The 15,992-nt window shown below is 50.1% G+C and overlaps 2 protein-coding genes and 1 long non-coding RNA gene across 5 annotated transcripts; 2 read left to right on the forward strand and 1 right to left on the reverse strand.

The window, feature by feature from the left end:
* Positions 1–781: 781 nt before the first annotated feature.
* Positions 782–2,173, reverse strand: LOC148055035 (uncharacterized). Of its 2 annotated transcripts, none has more exons than XR_015705894.1 (2): positions 1,869–2,173; positions 782–1,278 (listed from the first exon to the last, which is right to left on the reverse strand). It is a non-coding gene; the product is annotated as an uncharacterized LOC148055035 (long non-coding RNA). The 2 variants fall into 2 exon arrangements; XR_015705893.1 differs by having other exon boundaries at positions 1,707–2,173.
* A 2,672-nt stretch (positions 2,174–4,845) lies between these two features.
* GOLGA7 (golgin A7) lies at positions 4,846–12,125 on the forward strand. Of its 2 annotated transcripts, none has more exons than XM_087762693.1 (5): positions 4,846–5,052; positions 6,369–6,521; positions 6,878–6,979; positions 8,153–8,216; positions 10,817–12,125. In XM_087762693.1, the coding sequence occupies exons 1-4, from the start codon at positions 4,942–4,944 to the stop codon at positions 8,198–8,200; spliced, it is 414 nt and encodes a 137-aa protein (XP_087618819.1). In that variant the 5' UTR covers positions 4,846–4,941; the 3' UTR covers positions 8,201–8,216; positions 10,817–12,125. The 2 variants fall into 2 exon arrangements, with proteins under 2 accessions (XP_087618819.1, XP_009467173.2); XM_009468898.2 differs by having other exon boundaries at positions 4,848–5,052; positions 10,820–12,125.
* A 139-nt stretch (positions 12,126–12,264) lies between these two features.
* GINS4 (GINS complex subunit 4) lies at positions 12,265–15,413 on the forward strand. Its single transcript, XM_087762691.1, has 8 exons — positions 12,265–12,546; positions 12,850–12,936; positions 13,248–13,361; positions 13,848–13,945; positions 14,270–14,358; positions 14,745–14,835; positions 14,947–15,053; positions 15,278–15,413. The coding sequence occupies exons 1-7, from the start codon at positions 12,424–12,426 to the stop codon at positions 15,041–15,043; spliced, it is 699 nt and encodes a 232-aa protein (XP_087618817.1). The 5' UTR covers positions 12,265–12,423; the 3' UTR covers positions 15,044–15,053; positions 15,278–15,413.
* The last annotated feature ends 579 nt before the right edge of the window (positions 15,414–15,992 follow it).

Below are 15,992 nucleotides of genomic sequence, written 5' to 3' on the forward strand. Positions count from 1 at the left end.
CTGTGCAAGTGCCTGCACCCAAGGGCTCCCGAGCCCTTTGCTCCGCGGCACACCCGGCTGCCCCGTTCTGCAAGCCGTTGGTTTATTACCTTCATAAAACAAGTACAACATTGATTTGATGTGCTTCCAATCTCGCTCTTAGCCATAAAAATGCACAAAAGTATGTTCAGCAAAGGGATAAAGTTGAACCCTACAGTTAGATACTGCGGCTGCTTCTAAACACAGGCCAGCCTGTGGAAAAACACACGGCCGCACTAAGCAGGGCCAGGTTACCCAGCCAGGAGCATTTTCTGTCTCTAAGAGCATGAATTAGAGACCACATTTTACTACCAACATCTGGAATTTCAAATGCCCTTGCAACAGATAGCATCTGGATTGAATTCTCCTTCTATTTTTTACAGGGCCTTCTTATTTAATAAATAATAATAGTTTATTACTGCATTGTAAAATTTCATAATCCTTTTCTCAGCAAGAATGAAAAAGATTCAGAAAAAAAAAAACAGAAAGTACTTTAAACAGGATGATGCCAAGAACTCCCGAAGACAGCGCATTTCCTCAAGAGAGGTGGGTCAGCTCATTTTTGCATTTGTGGCACTTGGCTCCCTGCACATTTGCAGATGTGCCAACAAGTGCACCAACAATTCCTGATAAAATCTTGGCTCACATCAGTTCAGGCTGGCAGAACGCGCTCCATGCCTGCCCCGCTGCGGGACCCGTGCAGGCTGGGTTGCCTCCAAATGCACCTCTCACGTACGCGTGCTCAGAGGGGCTCACAAGCAAGTTTTGAAACATAGGACGTGGTTTATTTATTTCCCGATTTGTAACAATTTCAGACCCACACTCTGTTAATACAACAGAGCTCCCATCAGCTGAGACAACAAGAGTTTTGGAGGTAAAACAGAAGACTGATTTAACCAGTAAAATGATGTCTTTTCTCCCAGGCCTTGCTTCCCGGCTTTACCCAAAAGCTTCGCTCTGGAGGTGTGCCCTGTCCCTTACCAGGCACCGGCACGTCTCTCTCTTGCTCGGCAGCCGGTAGCACTGCTGTGAGAAGGAGCAGGCAGAGCAGTGCTGTGGCTTACGAGAGCCCTGGACATCAGAGAGACCTTGGCTCCCCTCTTCCTTACGTGCCAGCCCCAAGGCAGCTGGACACTGGGAGCACTGGGGCGAAGCTGTGTGAGGACTGAGACAGCCTGCGAGCTGAGAGATCCCCGGGGTTCGCAGCTTTCTCGCTTCGCTCAGGGTTACTGCTCCAGGGCTGGGAACTCTGTCGTCCTCCTGCAAGAGAAAAGACGTTTAGGGAGAAGAAGTAACCTGTACAAACTGCAGGGAGGGCGTGAAGGGCACAGACGGTGAGCCTGTGGCCCACAGACTTCACCACAGAGTGACTGGTGAAAGCCGTGCTGCTCAGCGAGGGAGAACGTGGGCATCAATTTCTTTTTGGCGCTTGGACAAAGGAAGACACCCATGCACATCCCTTTCTTCCCCTACAGCTTTGGCTCCAGAAAGGCAGGACTCCCACGCCCGCTAGCACTCTGCAAGTCCCACTGTGATTCGAAGCGAGACAATTTTCAGGTAACGCCTGCCGAGGCAGCAAGGGAGTTTGCCTCCATGGAGAGGTGGACAAACGCCGGCAGAGCAGTGTCTGAGCAGCCCGCTGGGGATGCTCCGCAGCCTGGCTCGGTCCTCCGCACCCCCCACCTCACCGCACAGCGTCCCGGCAGGTCCCGCACAGCCGTGGCACACGGCCTGGCAGCGCGTCCTCGCTCCGTGAGCCTCGCTGAGGTCTGGGGACACCTCTCCATCCGGCACAGCAGCCTGGGTTCATGGGAAGCAGGTCAGGCCCTCCGGTCTGCTCCGAGACTGACCCGGTAGAGATGGAGCGTGGCCCACGTCTGCACTTGAGTTCATTCCTCCTTGGGATGCCTGGGAACTCTTCTCCTGTGTATCATCTTCTAAGTGGAAGCTTCAGCGGACTGAGAAGGAGCAGCTGCAGTAAGCAAATAATGAAACTGAATGTCCCAAATGCTTTGCTTCCCTTTACTTTTTGTTCACCAAGTGATGGTTTCCAATAATTGTTTAAATAAACATGTCACTGATTAGCTAACTTCTGAACCTTGGAACAGTGTCTTCCAATCATCTATGATTTCCCAACTTCCAGAGAAGAAATAGACTCTCAGGAATGCTGAAAGCAAGAGATCAGTCTCATTTGCACAAGTCACAGAATTAGGAACAAGGAACACAGGGAGGATCCGACCAAGACACGTTTCCTCATTCTGGCTGATGGTGTGTCTGTAAGACTTTGCTGCCCCTGGACTTCAAGCTCCTGCAGTGCTTCTGTGAAGTACTTCATTAATTAACGCAGACGTACACTAAACAACTCCTGGCGGCTTTTGCAGAACGGCCTGCTTCTAGTATCTCTGTGTGACCTCAGAAAATACTCGCTGAGGGCTGTGCTGCAGCCCAGGCTCAGTAATTGTGCCCATAATTAGTGTCTGCTTTTTGTTTGAATCCCATGGGCACAGCTTGCCATAGACACCTCAGAAATCTTCAATTAGTTGTATCATTCTCCAGTTCCCCTGGTTTCTGAATTAGCTGAAAGGGTGCTGTCATTTTTCAGGGGTTTTGCAGAGGCCATGACACTTGTTATACTGGACAGAAGTAGTCCACCTCCTGAGGAGGTTCACCTTTGCCTTACGTTGTTGTGCATTTAAAATGTTTTTAAATAATGTCATTAGATCCAGAGGCTGTTTAGCTGCAACACGTGAATTTTCTCACTGTCTATAGAATTCCCAAACTAAACCATCTCTGCAAATTTAACGTCCTGTTGCCCACAACACACCCCACTGGGCTCCCAAAGGCTCTGGAAAGCGTACGCTGCCCTTTCAAGCCCATCACTGCAGCTCTGAAGCTGCTTGGCAATGCAATGCTCTACACGCAAAGGGAAAAGACTCAGCAGAGGGGTGCTGCTGACGGAGTCCCCGTCTTGCTGCTCAGCACCTCAGATCCATGAGTCCAGCCCTGTCCCATGTAGTCCCCAGGCAGGACAAAGCAGCTTGCAGGGCTGGGGACGACATGAGCTTGGGGTGGCAGGCTGCTTCTGCGGGGTGCAAGGATCACCTCAATTACCTGGACTTTAGTAAGGCCTTTGACACCGTTTCCTACAGTTTGTCCTGGAGAAACTGGCTGCTCATGGCTTGGACGGGCATATGCTTTGCTGGGTAAAAGCCTGGCTGGATGGCCGGGCCCAGAGAGTGGTGGTGAGTGGAGTTAAATCCAGTTGGTGGCCGGTCACGAGTGGTGTTCCCCAGGGCTCAGTGTTGGGGCCATTTCTGTTAAATGTCTTTATCAATGATCTGGGCTTGGGGATCGAGCGCACCCCCAGTCAGTTTGGAGCCAACACCCCGTTGGGTGGGAGCATTGATCTGCTGGAGGGCAGGGGGGCCCTGCAGAGGGCCCTGGCCAGGCTGGGGCGATGGGCCCAGGCCACGGGGTGAGGGGCAGCAAGGCTCAGGGCCGGGTCCTGCACTGGGGGCACAGCAACCCCAGGCACCGCTGCAGGCGTGGGGAGGAGCGGCTGGGAGCTGCCCGGCGGGAAAGGGCCTGGGGGTGCTGGTCGACAGCCGCTGAACATGAGCCAGCAGTGTGCCCAGGTGGCCAAGAGGGCCCATGGCACCCTGGCTTGTATCAGGAATGGTGTGGCCAGCAGGAGCAGGGCAGGAATCGTCCCCCTGTGCTGGGCACTGGTGAGGCCGCCCCTCGAATGCTGTGCTCAGCGCTGGGCCCCTCACCCCAAGAAGGCCACGGAGGGGCTGGAGCGTGGCCAGAGCAGGGCAGCGAGGCTGGGGCAGGGGCTGGAGCACAAGGCTGGGGAGGAGCGGCTGGGGGAGCTGGGGGGGCTCAGCCTGGAGAAGAGGAGGCTGAGGGGAGCCCTCATCGCTCTCTGCAACAGCCTGAAAGGAGGCTGGAGCCGGGGGGTGTCGGTCTCTTCTCCCCAGGAACAAGCGATGGGACGAGAGGGAACGGCCTCAAGCTGCGCCAGGGCAGGTTTAGGTTGGATATTGGGAAAAACTTCTTCCCCCAAAGGGCTGTCAGGCCCTGGCCCAGGCTGCCCAGGGCAGGGGCTGAGTCCCCACCCCTGGAGGGATTTAAGAGCCGGGGAGATGCGGTGCTGAGGGACGTGGTTTAGTGGTGGGCTTGGCACTGCTAGGTTAATAGCTGGACTTGATGATCTCAAGGGTCTTTTCTAACCTAAACAATTCCATGATTCTGATTCTGTGATCAGCAACAGGGCCACCCAGCCCAGCCGCACACCGGGCTGTTTCCCCACCACCCCCCCATACCACAGGGGCGAGCAGCAAACGCTCAGAATTCTGGTTTGAGGTTTGTCAGTAACTTCCCTTGCCACTCGCCTGGTTTGGGTAGAGAAAGGCTTTCCGTTTTTCCTTAAACTAAATGATCCTTGACCTTGCTTATGCCTTGCCGAAGCAGGACTCCCAAGGCCAAAGGTGAAGGCCTGGAAAGGTTTATCAGCAAAATCAGCTGGGAATAAAGCTGGCGTGGGTGCCGCGCGGCTCCCCCCGGCTCCGATTCCTAAGGAAATATCGTGAAATCAGCACCCGGGGCGGCCCAGGCGGAGGGAGCGGGTATTTTCGCCGTATTTTCGCTGTATTTTCACAGTATTTCGCAGTATTTCGCAGTGCTCGGCCGCCGCCATGGGCGGGACGGGGAGGCCGCGGCCGGCGCCCCGCCCACTCCCGGAGGAGCGTCCAATGGGAGGCAGGCGGGTGCGCGCCTGCGCACTCGCACCAGACGGCACTTCTGCCCTTTCCCTGCCCGGAGTTGTCCCGACGTTTTTGCGACAGCCGTAAGTGAGCGGTCGGCGGCCGGTGGAGCGGAGCGGAGCGGGCGGCGGCGGCCGCAAGTGGCGGCGGCGGCGCGATGAGGCCGCAGCAGGCGCCCGTGTCGGGCAAGGTGTTCATCCAGCGCGACTACAGCGGCGGGACGCGGTGCCAGTTCCAGAGCAAGTTCCCGGCGGAGCTGGAGAACAGGGTAAGGCGGGGCGGGCCTGCTCCCAGCCCCGCCGGGCAGCCCGGGGGCCGAGCCCCGCCGCCCGCCTCGCCGCTTTGGAGCCCGCTGTGTGACGGGGAAAGGCCGGGCCCTGCCTGAGTGGCGGCCGGGTGGCGTTCACGCGTGGCCTGACAGACCGGCGCGGCCGTGAGCCCGCTCTGCGTCGTTCTGGAGCCTCTCTTGCCCGAACCTCCGCTCCGTCCCCCAGAGGCGGCCTCCCGGGTGCGGGAGGGAGGCGGGGGTTCTCCCCGCGGCCCTCCCCTGGCACCCGTTCCGCCCCGCCGCACCCCAGGGGTGCTGTGCTAGGGTCTCATGTCCGTCCTTAAGTTTAAGGACGCTAGCGCTGTCTAACCCTCTCTTTATTACGACCCTGCGCATAGTGTGAGGGAGGCATAATTTCATAATTTAAAGGCATATCCTGCTTTCGATATTGTTTATTTTTCACATAAAAGCGTTGTTTGTTGTCCAGATATCATTTCTGATCAATTCTGGTTAGAAAATACTTTCAATTTGTGGTGAAAAGCCACCTGAAAAACAGTTAAAAATGCTTCTCTTTGGTGTTTATGAAATGCTGGCGTTTTGTGCTTGCTTTAAACCTGAGGAAGGCAGCTGTCTTTTGCAGCAGTCAAACAGAATGTGTTCATTATGTCGGTGAGGATAAAGCGTGCGTTGTTGTGCTGTGCTGCATCAAGGCTGTCCTCTCTTGTGGAGACCAGCCAGTTCTGCCGAGCCTGTCCAGTGGCCTCACAAGTGCCGTCTCAAGTACTTGCATTTTGTTTGATGCTGTCAGATGTAATAGCTTCCACCGATAGCAAAACAAACTCTCTTTGCTAATGCCTTTTCTTTTTCTCACTGCGCTTTTCTTCTCTTCCCTGTTTCTTTGTTTTGTTTTGTTTTATTGAGAGCTTGTTTGACCAGCGCTGCAGCAGCAGCAAGGCATTCCTGATATTAAGAGTTAGCTCTGTCAGTACACTCCCTAACTGCTCTTTTTAATCTAGCAGATCATTTTGTGTGTGAATTAACCTCCCCCCCCCAGTTGAATTGCACTTTGGTTTAGTTGGGTTACTTGTTTTGTGTTCACACTGTGTTGGAATTCAGACTTGGTCTAATCTCTTGGCAGACGTTTAACAGAGAACTACAGGTCTGTAACTCAAAGTGTCCTTCAGACTTTGGCTCTGAACACAGTGGCTGCAAAGTGTGGAAGTGCAAATAAGCAATAAATGAAGGTAGATATCCGAAGATATCGTTGAGTTCCGAGATGTGCAGGGCGTGACAGCTAAACTTGACTTCTCTTGCAGATTGACAGGCAGCAGTTTGAAGAGACTGTCCGAACACTGAATAACCTCTATGCAGAAGCTGAAAAGCTTGGGGGCCAGTCTTACCTTGAAGGGTGTCTCGCCTGTCTGACTGCCTATACCATCTTCTTGTGCATGGAAACGCATTATGAAAAGGTGCGCTGCTTTTGTTTACCTTGCCGCTTGGAAGGCAGTATGTGCCACAGACTTCAGTCAAAGACGTATTTCTTGGTAGGGCTTCTGTGACTTGCACCGTTATCCTACAACTTCCATGTAGACTCTGGGTCTTCCTGCAGAGTGATTTCACGTATCCATCAGACGGACTTGTCTCTATTAGTCAATTTGAGTAACGTAATGACAGCTTGTACTTCAGAGGAATCACGCAAGTTCTGTCTCTAGTTTTGTGCTGGGCTCTCCTAACGTTGCTACATCTGTGATATTGCCGAGGCTCTGACTCTAATGTAGGGAAACCTGATTACGGGACCGTGACTTCTGTGCTGTTCTCTTACCAGGTTCTAAAGAAAATTGCCAAGTTCATTCAGGAACAGAATGAGAAGATCTATGCTCCTCAGGGCCTCCTTCTGACAGACCCCATTGAAAGAGGACTAAGAGTTGTATCCTTCTGTGGCTTCTTAGATTGTCTCCCGGTTTGTCCACCCGTGATGTGCTACCTCTTTATCTCAGTGTGGCACCCTCTGGTCGTGCTTGATCTGTGATATGGCAGAATACGTGATTAGCCTTGTTACCCTCCGTTGTGTACTGTTCCCTGGTCAGATTTTAGTACATTAAGGTCTGTCACATCAAAAGACAAGGAAAACACAGTATTGGAATCCGTCCTTCGAGACTTCCTTGAAAACACAGTATGTATAAACAGAGTGCTTCCAACACTTTAGATGCTTTCTCTATTTCAGTGGCCTCTAAAAATGCAATTTGTTGATTGGAAAAAAGCGACCAGCTTGGTAGGATAGAAATTGATTACATGAAAGCAAGAGATGGCTGTTGTTTAATTTGCAACCCTCAGCTCAGACACTGGTGAAGATTTCGCCATATGACATCCCTATAAGTTGATTCCAGCCTAGCACTTGCTCTTGGTTCCAGCATGGCTTATTTTAACCTTTTTTCTTTGACTCTTGAACCACACTGCGGGCATTTTATCTGGTTATTACCTTGGTAGTTGTAAAGGCCCCGCATAGCAAATCCAGGGGTAGAATGAGTAACACGTATTATTTTTTGAGAATATTGAAACTGAAGCAACTTGAAACACAGAGTGCCAATTAAATGCATGCTAAGGCTAATTCCTTGCAGTTGGGTTATCTGTGTATTTGTTTAAATAGCTTATAGCTGTCACCTACGTGACTTCATTATTCTCGATATGTTTTCCACATTCTTCTATGCATGCACCTCCTGAAAAAAAACAACATTCAACTTGAGTAAAAGCATTTTCAGTTTGGCTAGTGACTTAGTAGCTGAACTGCAGAAGTGTTAACTTTTCTCTAGTGCGTAGCCTTTCCTGAAATTTAACAGAAGGCGGCAAGGCTCGCAAACCTTCCACGCACAGCATCTTGCGTTCTTGTTGTCAGGACAGTCCTGGGCTGGATCGACCACTCATCTGCCCTGACAGGGTGTCTTTTATGTGTGCTGTTCCGTTTGCTTTGCAGCTGTGAAACTAGCCTGAAACAGCAGGTATGAAGCAGAAAGATCAAGGGTTCTGATATCTTCATGTTTTTGCACTTTTTTTTGTCGTTTTCAGATTTGTAGTATGTTTCCCTAACAGCTTTTCTGTGCAGATTGAAATTACCATTTATGAAGACAGAGGTATGACCAGCGGAAGATAAAACTGTGGAGTCTCAGGTACATGGTAACCTTATACTAGATCAATCTCAACCAATCTCAACCTGTTTTCTATGCTCAGAGGGGTAGATTCTGTTACGCTGAGACGGAGTATTTATCCCACCACTGTGTGTAATCAAAGGCTGTTCACATATATCTTGTGTGGACTAGGCTTTCTGAATAAGTGGAAATATCAATACTTGGCATTATGCCGCTGAACGTTAATACAGATCAGATGGTACCGGATTTACCTTTAGAGAATTTCAGGTCTTGATTGTGTAAACATGTGTTAAACCTGTATTATGTCCAAAATTGTTCCCTGTTCTGTGGATAAAAACCTTTTTTTATTCTCTTAAGGTTTTTCTGTTATAATGTTCTGAGCAGACAAATTTAAGACTAATCCTTAAATCTAGACTTTAAAACAGGTCCCTATTTAAATGCTTATTTTGGATCTCCAAATGGTTTTCAGACTAACAGTGTAAGAGAGAAGTATCCAAGAGAAGTCGTTGATGGTGCTGTCCTAGCGCCTGCCCCTCCTGTACTGCTGTGAACAACGCGGCTTTTCCTTTTGAGTGTTTTCTGTGGTACCTCAGAGCAGGGTCTGTTTGAAAAGCTTTCATGTTTCGAGCACTTGTGAAATCGAGGTTATAAGCCCAGCATGTTAAGGATTCCCTTGTATTTTGCCTAGAAGTCAGTATTATTCGCCCCAGAATGTGAGCAATTGCATTTTACCTTCTTGGTTCTAAGTATGGAGGAGATTCACTTCTACACACGGCTGAATGGCAGCTTTGCTGTTCCAGAAGGGACTGAACAGAGAACTGCTGTTGCCTGGGGTCACACTCCGGTCTCATGTGCCAAGTGGTGGGATTCTTCCAAGCCTCTTCTGCTCAGAAACATTTGATAAGATGCTGTATAAATACAGTTTATCTTATCTGCTGCCCGAGTCTTGGAATATGGCATATTCTAAGAGTCAAATCTTACACAGCCTAAAGGGAAAATGCAAGTAACTTACTTGGTAGCATTACTAAATTATTTCAGTGCTTTTTCTAACCTGCTTCTGCTACGCATCTGTAGGATTTCTCTTTTGGTGGTCTGCTTATGACTGACCCATATTTCCAGTGCATATAAACCAGATTAATCTGCTGCAAGATGGAGAAAACCATGACAAGAAGTTCTGGTAAAGCAAAACGGTGAAGGTGCTTGTTGACGCATACCTGTTTCTAAACAACTCTGGCGTGTCAACTTGGCATTGCTTGTAGATGCCGGTTCTGTCTCAAAACACCCATCTTTATCTGGTTATTAGCACTTGGGGATCTGTTGTATTGCATAGCGCTTGTGTGCTGTTGGAATAAGTTTGTGTTTTATCAGCTGCATCTGCATATATTTGGCACAAGCCATTTGTCATGACTCATTTCACAGCAATTATTGCAGAATGTTTTCGTAGGTGATGTGGGTTTTGAGCAATTACATAAAAGCTAGTTCTGTCAGTGTTCAAAGAACTGAAATTTCTAAAATGAAGAAAGACTTGTATCGTGAAGTTCTGGATAGTCTGATGAATTGCAAATAACTGTGGTCGGTAAACATCTGTTTTGAAAGCAGAATAAGTACCCAAGTAAGCCTGGTCTGGAACCGGAGCTTTCTTAGGTATTCATCTCCTCAGCTGTAACCTGGTCATTTGGAGACCGCGCACTGTCCTGGATGATGTGTTCATGAATTCGGCCTACATGGGCTCTACAAAACACGGACTGTCTTTCTATCCTGTAGAGCGGTAGAGGATATGACTCTGGCTAGGAATAGGTGGTGTATATTAGGACTTCCAATGGTCGCTGCAACATCTGTGTAAATTCAGAGGAACTCTGAGATCTGCTACTATATTTGAGATCTTACCCTACCCAGTGGTTTTAAGTGGGAAAATCTTTGCACGACTCTGTCCCTGAGTGTATTCTAACATACAAAAACTCTTTGTTGCCGTTTTTCAGCTGGATGCTGTCCCAGTTCTCACTTTGGTATCTTCGCTCGTGATGCTTTCAGTTAAGAGTGTCCAGCAACCTGTAGCTTTGGTAGCTTTAACTGGAAAAAGTTGCTGAAAGGCACTTAGTGTTCATGATATTGCGTGGCAGAGTCGCAAAGTGAAAAGAGTGCGCAGAGTACCTGAAAGAGAGAGGCTAAAATAAAGGATCATGCTAATTGCATGCAGTACAGAATTGCAAAATTACTGTCCCTGGGTTTTCAAAATACCTGTTGAACTTTCGTTAAGCTTTGCTTTTGAAAAGCTCAGATTGGAACTGGCTCCCTTGTCTTAGGTACTCTGCAGATCCTGGGATGGTAGTCTAAGTCTAGGTGGATGGTAGTCTAAGTCTAGGTTGTTGGCAGTGTGTGCAGAAGAGAGATTGGAAATATTTGTGCCTGTCGTGCAGAAAGAAACAAAGTCGTCAAGCCTTTATTTCTTGTTAGATGAGTGGAATCCAGAGCGTTGGCTACTCTCACCACAGCACGTGGTAACCCTACCTTTCCTGCTACATCCCTCCTAAGAGAACAAAATATAGCTATGTAAATGTTTGTGTAAGGTTTTGTTGGTTTTATTTATAATAGTTTCTAATAATATGAAACTCTTTTCCTAGCAGATAGCTCAACAGTGGACTTGCTGTATCAAAGTTCCCCTACCTCCTACTTTAGAGCATCATTCCTTTCTCTGCTGCCAGATCCACAGTGCCATCTACTACAAGGACTAACTTCCTAAAACTGCTCCACGTGGGGTGACCTAGCTGGTCAGCATCCATTTTGTGGCAAACTTTTAAGCAATGAGATCACTTTTTAGTTGGTTTTTTGTTTGTTTGTGGTTTTTTTTTCCCAAGAAAAAGCAGAAGTGGTAAAGCTACGTACTCTTCTGAAAGAAATGGAGCACTTAGCCCAGCGGAAGTCTAGTTTTAGTCACATAAGTGCAGTGCTGTTCCTCCCTAGTTCTTAAACCCTTCTGCACACCAGTCGGGCTTTGGAAAGCTACAAGTCGAGTTGGGAATTTTCCAGAAACGAGGCCTTCCCTCCAGTTCAGTATTGGAGCGAGGGGATACACAGTGCCTCTGCCTGGCGAGAAGGGACTCGAGGCAACGAGCGTTTTGCGTTTCCTGTGCTGATTCTTGTGGAAAACCAAACGGCAAAGTGTTATTTGTTTTCATGTTTTGGTTGTTCCTAGAAGGGGGAGGAATAGCTGGACTTTAATACTGGTGTTTTTTCTACTACTGTATCTGTGCTGTTCTTGCATCTGTCAATGTTCACCAGAAGAGGGGGGTCTATTCATTCATGAAACAGTAAGTACAATAAAATGGATGCTGAACCAATAAACTTAACAATTCCTACCCTACTCTGATTAATGTGAAGTGTAAAACTGTTTCTTTATGGATTTATTATATATAATTTATAGGAAAACATTGATTTGACAAACTGTTAGATGTTGTGTAAGATGGTTTCTTAATTCTGTCTGCTGGCACACTATTGAAAAGTAGAACTGTGCATTATTTAGTATCCCCCATGCATCGACATTCCTCAGCAATACCTGCAAAAGTAAAGTTCCTACAAACCAAGCTGGCTTAATATTTTTCTCTTATATCCTTTTCCCTTATCAAAGCAAGGATGTCCTGGTTTATGTTCCGAGCGTCATCGTCCAATTGTAGAAGGAATTCAAGAATTTAGAAAAGCAGACTTATGCAGAACAGATCGAGTGTTTTGGCTTTGGTGGTACTGTAGGTGCTAATACTGGATCTGAAATTCCAGGCTTATTACTCAGCCACTTCTTTTTTTTTTTTGACGTTTGTTTAATACTTTCATTGTATAAAACTTGTTTTTTCTAAACTGTAACGGTGTTTGCCTTTCACATCTGTTGCGATATTGGCAGAAGTACTAATGGATTAGTAAATTTTTTCTTAAACTGTGTCTGTGTCATATTTGATAGCGCTGCTTTTAAAGGAGCACTCTCGGCGAGATTTTGTACTCCTGCGGTAGCAAGGTCTTGGTTGTGAACAAACAGAGCTAGCATCGTTTCAAGATCAGTTCCTCAGCCGCACCTGCTTTGTCCGCCGTTAATGCAGCTTCGCTTTTCAGCGGCCTTTCCCCGGCGGAGCTGTGCTGCTTCCCGCCCGCCATTTTCTGAGGGGTGGGGCGCGTGCGCGCTGCGGGGGGACGCGCGAGGCGGCGCCGGACGCATGCGCGGTGCGGGGGGTGGGATGCGCGCATGCGCGGAGGGCCGCGGCGGGAGATGGCGGCGGTGAGCGGTGAGGGGACGGCGGCGGACTCGGACGGGGACAGTGAGGAGCTGGTGCTCACCCCGGCGCAGCTCATCCGCAGCCTGGAGCAGGTAGTGTGGGCTGGGGAAGAGCGGCTGAGGGCCGGCGCCCTGGGCTCTCTGGGGAGATCTGGTGGGGAGACTTGAAAGCGGGGCCCAGGGCTCGCTGGGGGGAGATGTGGGGTGGCTGAGAGCTGGGGCCCTGGGCTCTCTGGGGAGATCTGACCTCGGAGGACTGGAAGCAGGGCCCTGGGCTCTCTGGGGGGAGATGTGGGACAGGAGGAGGTGGGAAGGGCTGAGTTTCTGGCCTCTCTGGGGGCTGGGGCCTATAGCAGGTGCGTTCCTCGCTTCTACTTGTAGTGTACCTTCTTTCAGGCCTGGCTGAATGAGAAGTTTGCGCCGGAGCTGCTGGAGAGCAAACCTGAGATCATTGAGTGTGTTGTGGAGCAGCTGGACCATATGGTAGGTTCTGCTGGGCTAAGGTGGTGCTACAGGCAGGGCCTGGTTGCCTGGCCTGGTAGATACATGCTTGGGTCCCTCTGGGATTGCCAGGATTGTCTGCTCCTCTGTCCCCGAGATAAGGCTGTTCCGAGTACCTTCTTTGAGCTTGTCTTGGAGAGGGGACTGAGAGATACAAGGAAAGGGCGTGCTTTGTGTCACCAAAAGCAGCTGCCGTCTGGTTTTGTGGGCCCTGTGCACAAAACCCATCTCCCTCTCTGTTTCTTGTTGTTTGACGTTTCAACCATTTAATTTCTCTTTGCCTTTCCTTGCAGGAGGCAAACCTGAAACGGGCAAAGAGAGGAGACTTGAAGGTCAGCGTTCACCGCATGGAGATTGAAAGGATCCGTTACGTGCTCAGCAGCTACTTGCGATGTAGGCTTGTGAAGGTAATACTTGCTTGTGCTGCCCAGGGGATGAAAAAGGGTGACTTCAGGAGTGATTATTACCCACACGAGGCCTCCGGCTTCAGCAAGGCGCTTAGTTAAAGTGCACTTGCTCTCTCCATGTCCTCTGAAGTGCAACCCGAAGGAATTCCTTCCTTGGACACGCTTTTCTGTTGTGATAAAGGAGGAGCATAGCATTGCTACGAGCGTTTTCTTACCTCATCAAAGCTCAGGGTGGCACAATTGAACGCGTGCGTGTTTTGCCTGGGTCCTGCCATGTACACCTATGGTTGTGCAGCTTGGAGACCCCAGCTGACCATATCGCTGTTAATTCGGGGGCAGGTGTCTGGGCACGCCTGCGGCTGCCGCCTACACCTGTACAGCAGTGGCCTGCTGCTTGTAGGGGAAGCCTCTGGGGAGTGGGTGTTGTAGGCACTGCGCTACTGGGAGAGGTCTGTTACAGTCTTTGGGATTTTGTTCCCATATCAGATAGAGAAGTTTTTCCCCCATGTCCTGGAGAAGGAGAAGTCTCGAGCTGAAGGGGAGCCTTCCATTCTATCACCAGAGGAGTTTGCCTTTGCTAAAGAGTGAGTAGGTTTTGGATGTATCGCCCTCCCTTTTTATAGGTTATAGAACTTGCCCGTGTGTTATGCTGAACAATTCTGTTCAGCCTTAGACAGGTTTGCAGCAAGAATCACAGGCTTTACCAGGAGGTTTCCTTACAGACAAAGAAAGAAGTGAAATAAAATAACTCTGGTAACTGTGAGCCAGTTACCGGGGCGAGCCATTAGGTTTGTCTCTGGCCATGCCTGTGGGAGCAGGAGATATTGCTTGCTGGCGTTTTCAGTCAGTGCTCTCCCTGCAAATTTGTATTTGATTAAATCAGTAAATGCTCCAATGATTTGTCTCAGGTACATGGCAAACACAGAGACTTATTTGAAGAACGTGGCCCTAAAACACATGCCGCCCAACCTGCAGAAAGTGTCTCTCCTAAAATCAGGTGAGTATATCCAGACTGCAGGGTAATCTGAAAATTATAGCAGCAGGGGTGTGGGGAAAGCTCTGGGGAGCACAAAATGTTAAGGGCTAGTCCTCCAGCTGGCGCTCAGTAGAAGCAAAGATGATGTGATGACAGCGTCATAGCACACTGCTCTGCCGTGGTACGTGGCCTGATGTCCCTTGGCGCTGCTGTCAGAGGGTCATGCTGGCCCCTGCCATCGAGCCTTGTCTTATGTTGAGGCAGTGCACGCTACATCTGACCAGAAGTGTCTAGCGTTCCCTTACTGGCCATGAGTTTGCTGTCCCTCCTACCCCTCTGTTAGCTCAGCGTCCTGCAGGGGACCGTAAACAAGTGCTGAACTTATGCTCTGAATCCGTTTTCTGCAGTTCCGAAGCCCAACCTGGACTCCTTTGTGTTCCTGAGGGTGTTGGAGCGTCAGGAGAACATCCTGGTCGAGCCAGAGACGGATGAGCAGAGGTAGGTGGGCGCTTCCCCGCGTGGTGCATGTAAACAAGTTGGTTTCAGAAAAATGTTCTGGGTTAAAGTGAAACAGGAGAGGCAGCTTCACGTCCCGCCTGTCTCTGACAGAGAGTACACCATCGACCTGGAGGAGGGCTCGCAGCATCTGATCCGGTACAAGACCATTGCCCCGCTGGTGGCCTCGGGAGCGGTGCAGCTCATCTGAGGGGTGAGCGGTAAGTGCAGGGCCAGGCCCGCGGTGGTGGCGGGAAGGGGGGACAGTCACTGCAGCCACCGCGGCCCCTGGCATGGGGCGGTGTGGTGGAGCTCGCCATGGGGCCACCTGGGCTGTGTCCCCTTTGGACGTGGCGTGGCTGGGCAGGACAGCAGCGGTGTTGGAAGGGGTACCCTTGAAAGCATGCAAATAAACCTGCAGAACATCTTTCCTCTGCTGGTGCAGAGGGGCTCGTTGCCCCCACAGCTCATCAAACTCCGAATTGCTTATGACATGCATGGAATACAGCCAGACTCCTTTCTCTGGTGCTCCTGAGCGAGGGCAGCCTGTGTCACAGCACTGCCTCCCACAAGGCTTTGCAGCAGCCTTGCCACAGTCCCCTTGGAGTCCCGAGGGAGGGACAAGTGTCAGTAGTGCCTCTCCAGATCGCAGGTTGGTTTGACAGCAGACCTGGACAGAGCGCATCTATCCTCAAAGGCAAATACAGCCTTTGTAAATAGCAGGGTGCTCTCTTTTTAAACCTGCAGCTGGGTGTTTGTTCCTGTTCCAGTTAAGCACTGTTCTTTAAATTGGGCCATTGGTTGGAAGCTGCCTGACCGAAAGGTGTGGCAACCAGCTCTGTAAACTCCACCTTCCCCATCGGCTTTGATCTCATCACAGGGTCTGTGCAACCCTGGATGTTGTGCAAGTGGCCAGTTGCTCTGAGGTGAACGGGGGGATACTTCTGCACCAGCTTTGCCACATGATCCACTGAGCAAAAAACCACCACACATAAAGGTATTTGCTGGCAGAGCAAATCTTGTTCTTGCAGACGGAGCAGGAGGGATTGGGAACACGTTAAGGATGGAAACCGCAGCTCAGAGCAAAGGGAAGGTCGTGGGCGAGCAGGCGAGAGTCGTAGGGTCCTGCGTGGGGTGCTTAGCGCCAGCTCCTTACCTGC

The sequence above is a fragment of the Nipponia nippon genome, unplaced genomic scaffold (genome assembly GCF_047370975.1).
Source record: "Nipponia nippon isolate SJK-2023a ecotype South Korea unplaced genomic scaffold, ASM4737097v1 scaffold_27, whole genome shotgun sequence".
In the NCBI taxonomy this organism is placed as follows: Eukaryota; Metazoa; Chordata; class Aves; order Pelecaniformes; family Threskiornithidae; genus Nipponia; species Nipponia nippon.

Bases quoted from the DNA above. Each gene is read 5' to 3' on its own strand.
- GOLGA7 (XM_087762693.1), top strand. From the start codon at position 4,942: ATGAGGCCGCAGCAGGCGCCCGTGTCGGGCAAGGTGTTCATCCAGCGC. The intron at 5,053-6,368 runs GTAAGGCGGGGC...CTTCTCTTGCAG, and splicing joins CGGCGGAGCTGGAGAACAGG to ATTGACAGGCAGCAGTTTGA. The intron at 6,980-8,152 runs GTATCCTTCTGT...TTTTCTGTGCAG, and splicing joins TTGAAAGAGGACTAAGAGTT to ATTGAAATTACCATTTATGA.
- GINS4 (XM_087762691.1), top strand. From the start codon at position 12,424: ATGCGCGGAGGGCCGCGGCGGGAGATGGCGGCGGTGAGCGGTGAGGGG. The intron at 12,937-13,247 runs GTAGGTTCTGCT...CTTTCCTTGCAG, and splicing joins TGGAGCAGCTGGACCATATG to GAGGCAAACCTGAAACGGGC. The intron at 13,946-14,269 runs GTGAGTAGGTTT...GATTTGTCTCAG, and splicing joins GAGTTTGCCTTTGCTAAAGA to GTACATGGCAAACACAGAGA.